Below are 5,074 nucleotides of genomic sequence, written 5' to 3'. Positions count from 1 at the left end.
GCCCGTTTTCGGGCGCCCACTTCCTCCCTCCCGGTCGGATCCCTCCGCGCCCCGAGGGCACGCGACCTCCCTGAGCGCCGATAAGCACCGGGTCGACGGGAGCGGAGCCGCCGAGAGGGCGGGGACAAGGGAAGAGGGCAGGCGAGGCAGCCAATCGAGGCGCGGGAGCGGTCGGCGGCGATCTGTCGGCCCAATGAGCGCCGCGGAGGGCCGGGCCGAGTGCGGGAAGGGAGGGGGCGTTGTACCGAGCGGGCGCCGTCATGGCCGACGGGATCGTTAGGGCGCAGGCCGCCTGGCCCGGCGGCGGCGCTGCCGCTGCAGCCGCTTTCGGAGAGGTCGCCTGCAAGGGCAAGGAGGTCCCCGCCAACGTTCTCCGTGAGGATGAGCGGTCGTGGGCGAGGAGGTAGCCGCGGCGTCGTCGTGCGAGTCTTCTCTTTCCTTCCTTCCCTCGGCCGCTCGCAGGCCCTCTGAAACGAGGGCCCGTCGCGGGTCCCGGGAGTGCGGCAGGGCGGGTGGTGGCCTTGCTGCGGGAGGGAGGGACGGACGGACGGACGGACGGTCGGTCGGTCGGTCGGTCGGGGTCTCTCCGGCTCGTGGCGCTCTCTACTGCAGCGCCTCTAAAACCCCGCGCTTCTTCGGTGCGCGTCCCGCCTGCCCCCGGGGTGCCACGGCGCGTACTGGGTCGCCGGCGCAGTCGGTCTCCTTGGGGGTTCGGACTGCCTGCGTATAGGCAGCGAGCATCGCAGTAGTGACCGTAATCAGTCATTTCTGCGTAGCAGAAACGCAGGTCTTGATGCGCCTCGTGACAGCGTTCTAGAGACGCCCCGGCTCGGCCGTGCTAGGCTTTGGTTATGGCACCACCCCCACCGCGCACGCGAGCGCACGCTCTCTCCAAAGTGGCTTGTGAAAGGGAAGAATTGCAGCTTTTCCTAGCTTTCTTAAACATCTAGAAGCCAGTCAATCCCGCAGGCTGCTGGTCCTCACTTGAGGCAGGGGGGGAACTTAGAACTGCTTTTGGAGTGTAGTTGGCTATAGCGAATGGTCTTGAATTTGCTTAGCTCGCTGTACCGAAGGCCTGTTTCACAGTTGAGCGATGTTATAGGGGGGAGAAGTGTGAGGAAGGCTCGTAATTCTCGATTGTCACGCAGTGAAAGGCGATGGTGAGTAAGAAGTGCAAAGCATCTGTGGAATCGAGTCTTATCGGCGCTGTTTCAGTCGCATCTAAAATAAATAAAACTGCCGGAAGTCGCTAATCTGAAGTACTCGGCTGTCTCGTTGCCCCCGTCACCTTGCGTGCTGGATCCTGCTTCTGGTGCCGTATGCAGTTTCGGTCTGCTGGTGATTTGGGGAGTTCCCTCGCAATTAGTTGCGAGTCGATGGTTTCCTACAGATCGGTGGTATTCGTGTTTCGCAGGTGATACCTTGGCCTCGGTCTGGAGGTGTCTGACGTAGAGCCGGCCGTAACGGGCTAACTTGGAATGTTCTTTCCCCTGAGTACGTGGCGTTATCGAGGACGGAGAGTTTATACAGCCTCAGCCGGATTACTCCGGGTTCTTTGAAGATGCCTTCCTACCTCTGGCCGAGGCAATATTTGGACATAACTGAAGGACAGTTAGCAATTGTTTGCCGCTTGTGTGTTTTGCGTGTAGAAGGTAGAGAACTTTGCCTATTCAAAGATCGCTTAAGAAGAATCGCTGTTTTGTCGTGCGCGTTTGGGGTACCTGATAATCTGCTTCGGTAGGACGAGTTCGGTGGGGCATAGTGATTTGCTTAAGCTGTTGCCTTTCTCTGAAGCTGACTGCGTTGTAACTGTTTACTCTTCCTCCAGCGCCTTGCGTTCCGTGATAGTTCGCCTCAGGCTCCAGTGTTTTTTCCTAGTCCTTCCTGAGAAGGCAGTTGTCCGGTTATGTGAAGCAGAAGATTCTGGCGGACCCGTGAGTACTGTGGGAGCTTTCTTTTCGCTAGGCTGGCTGTACCTGTAACTAGTTTGTAACTTCCTAGACTCTTTCCCGTCCCCTCTTTTCCTCTGGATGTTGCGGAGGGGCGCACAGTAGGCTATTTTGGGTTTTCCGATGCTGTAGTCTTTTGCCTCTAGCTTGTAATGGAGTTGAGCTTTTTGACTAAGAGCGGCGATATAAAGCGATGCTGGTCTCCGGCTACGCGCTTGTAGTGCAAAAAGCAGTGTTGTTCCGAAGTACGGTCTGATGCCCGTTTTCACGGTTTCCAGACAGCGGCGGTGGTACTTTGACTATGCAGAAGAGGGCTTGGGGTTTGGGCAGGTCAGAGGCGAGGAAAGGGAAAGCTGGTTGAGCGGCGCTGGGTGTTTGTTTCGCTGTTAGCTATGCAAGTCAAGTTCCAAGGCTTTGTGAGGCCACGCAAAAGAAAAGGCACCGTGAAGCTTTTATTTTCCGCCAGAGCGGCTTACGTTGCCCGAAGCTATGACGGGGGCTTTAACCCCCGAGACAAATTTAGCTTCTGTGACTGTTTTGTAGTCTGTTCCCGTCTAGAGGGTAATTCAAAGAGCAGCGGTTGAATCGTGAAGGATTAGCTAACCGTGTTCTGTGGATGGTTCTCCGCTCGCGTTCGTTCTGTGCGTCGTGGCACGTTATGTTAGGTAACGTTATTTCCTTTTTCCAGCTTCTTGGGCGTGTAATGGTTGTTGGCAAGAAGTGTGCTGCTAACCTGGACCTGACCAATGGATTCCGGATGGCTGTGAATGCCCACCCTCGGGCCCTTCGGGCTGTCGTGTACATCTACGTATTCTGGGTGGCGGTCAGTTGGGCCGGCCTCCTGGCTAAGGTTTTTGCACCGCAGGCGTCACTGCACGCGTACGGGTCGCCGCCGAGTAGGTTTCATATGTTGCCCGTCAATCTAGCCCCTGTTGACGTATGATTTTTTTTTTTTTTTCCTGGACGGCTGTCTATGGAGGGTAATAAAGAGCTTTGAGCAGCACTTGCACAATAAAGATGGAGCATGGGGATATGACCTCTGTCTTGTGTGTCTTGCCGATGGAAATAGTTCTGCAAGTTAAAAGAATGTTTCGGTCTGTTGACAGTGTCGTGTAGATGGTGGTTTGCCCAGTCATTTGAAACGCGAAGATAGAAGCGCTCGGCGGTCCTGTGGGTCTCCATCTCCCTAAGACGATCTAGGATGTGCTGTGTGTTTGAGGCCTTGCTATCTTCCCCCTGCTCCCAAATAAAAGGGCGTGCTTTTATTGCGAAACAGCCGCATCGAGGACTGGCAGATGTAGAACCAGAGAAGAATAAGGTTGGAAGAAAGCTTCCAGGCATCGTCTGTTGTCTGCCCCTGTCCCGAGGAGGCAGAATAAACTCTGCCCGGTGTGATTTCTGACAGGTGCTTGTCAGCCTGTTCTTGACTACCGTAGGAGTTTTGCTACCGCTTTCTTTTCAGTCGTGGGTTTCGCAACTTCGAGAAGTAATTTCTCCCACAGACGCTTTTCAAAGCGTAGAAGGCTCTGGGATGCTTGAGTCGGCTTCTGAACGTTCAAGACTCGGCTGCCGTTCCCTTTATTTTTTTGTATGTATTTTTAGAGTCTTTTTTTTTCCTAAACGAAGTCCGTTGTTCAGGAACTAGAAGAAGGATTAGCTAAAGGCACCATAAGGCGTTTAAATGCGATCACCTCTCGTGCTTTGTTAGACCTCTGGCTTTGCTGTGCTCCTTGTTTAATTGCGGTTACGTTCAAGGCTTACTGGAGCGTGGGAGCGTTAAAATGCTATTAAATATTTTTAGTGTTTGAAACTTGCTAATGAAATGATTTTTGTGACTCCGTTCCTCACAAAGAAACTCGATTCCTTAGCAGGAGGAATGATCTTTGTTACTGGATCTGTTTGCGGGGTTAACGATTGCAGCTGTGAATGACTAAAGTCTTTTGAAGAAGCTGAATGATAAAAACCAAACCGAAACAAGAAACAGCCCTTGTTCTACTCGAAGTAATATAGAATTTGCCGTTTGCGGGGTCAGATGAAAATAGTTGTGGAAGTCAACTACTTGGGGGGGGGGGGGGGGGGGGGGGAGGGAGGGGAGGGGAAGGGAGGGGAGGGGAGGGGAGGGGTGGGTGGAGGTGGAGATGCTGTTGCCCTTTCAGGGAAAGCTTCTTAAATTGGCACTTGATCAACTGTTCTGTTTCTGTATTTGTCCTTGGTCTCTTTCATTGGTCTGTTTTGTTGACGTAGAAGAGCCCATGGAACTGCTCAAAGAAACCTGTGCAAATGGACCTTGAGTAAGTATTTACGTGTTCAACTGTTCCCCAGTCGGTCTAGCTAATGCTATCAGCGCTTGTAGTCTTTCACAAAAGGTGTTTAATTCCTGAGAAAGTAGAGGAGGAAGACGATTGGTAATCTCTTTGCTTAATAGGCACTGTTAGACAACCGTAGAAGGCGAAGAAATTTGCCCCCGAGGCACCAATTTGACCCTTCCTTTAGCCTGTACGCTTTCAAAGAGCATATCATAGAACCATAGAATGGCCTGGGTTGAAAAGCACCTTAAAGATCATCTAGTTTCAACCCCCCTGCTCTGGGCAGCGTTGCCAACCACTAGAGCAGGCTGCCCAGAGCCGCGTCCAGCCTGGCCTTGAATGCCTCCAGGGATGGGGCATCCAGAACCTCTCTGGGCAACCCGTTCCAGTGCCTCACCGCCCTCTGAGTGAAAAACTTTCTCCTAATATCTAAGCTAAATCTCCCCTGTCTTAGTTTAAAACCATTCCCCCTTGTCCTATCGCTATCAACACGTGTATTTTTACTCCTGTATATACAGATTCGTAGGGGTTGGAAGGGACCTCAAGAGATCGTCGGGTCCAACCCCCCTGCCAGAGCAGGTTCCCTAGAGCAGGCTGCCCAGGTAGGCGTCCAGACGGGCCTTGAATATCTCCGGAGAAGGAGACTCCACAACCTCCCCGGGCAGCCTGTTCCAGCGCTCCGTCACCCTCACCGTGAAGAAGTTCTTTCGCGTGTTGGTGCGGAACTTCCTGTGCTCCAGTTTTTGGCCGTTGCCCCTTGTCCTATCCCCACAAACCACTGAAAAGAGGGTGGCCAAGTCCCACTGTCTCCCACACTTA

The 5,074-nt window shown here is 53.3% G+C and overlaps 1 protein-coding gene across 1 annotated transcript; it reads left to right on the top strand.

The window, feature by feature from the left end:
• The first annotated feature begins 218 nt into the window (after positions 1-218).
• LOC310888859 (adenosine 5'-monophosphoramidase HINT1-like) lies at positions 219-3,759 on the top strand. Its single transcript, XM_083852477.1, has 4 exons — positions 219-403; positions 1,829-1,934; positions 2,638-2,845; positions 3,056-3,759. The coding sequence occupies exons 1-4, from the start codon at positions 261-263 to the stop codon at positions 3,100-3,102; spliced, it is 504 nt and encodes a 167-aa protein (XP_083708603.1). The 5' UTR covers positions 219-260; the 3' UTR covers positions 3,103-3,759.
• The last annotated feature ends 1,315 nt before the right edge of the window (positions 3,760-5,074 follow it).

Source organism: Anser anser (assembly GCF_964211835.1).
Source record: "Anser anser genome assembly, contig: SUPER_W_unloc_2, whole genome shotgun sequence".
Taxonomy (NCBI): domain Eukaryota; kingdom Metazoa; phylum Chordata; class Aves; order Anseriformes; family Anatidae; genus Anser; species Anser anser.
The sequence above is the reverse complement of the archived record's forward strand: the minus strand, read 5'-3'. Positions and strand labels throughout refer to the sequence as shown.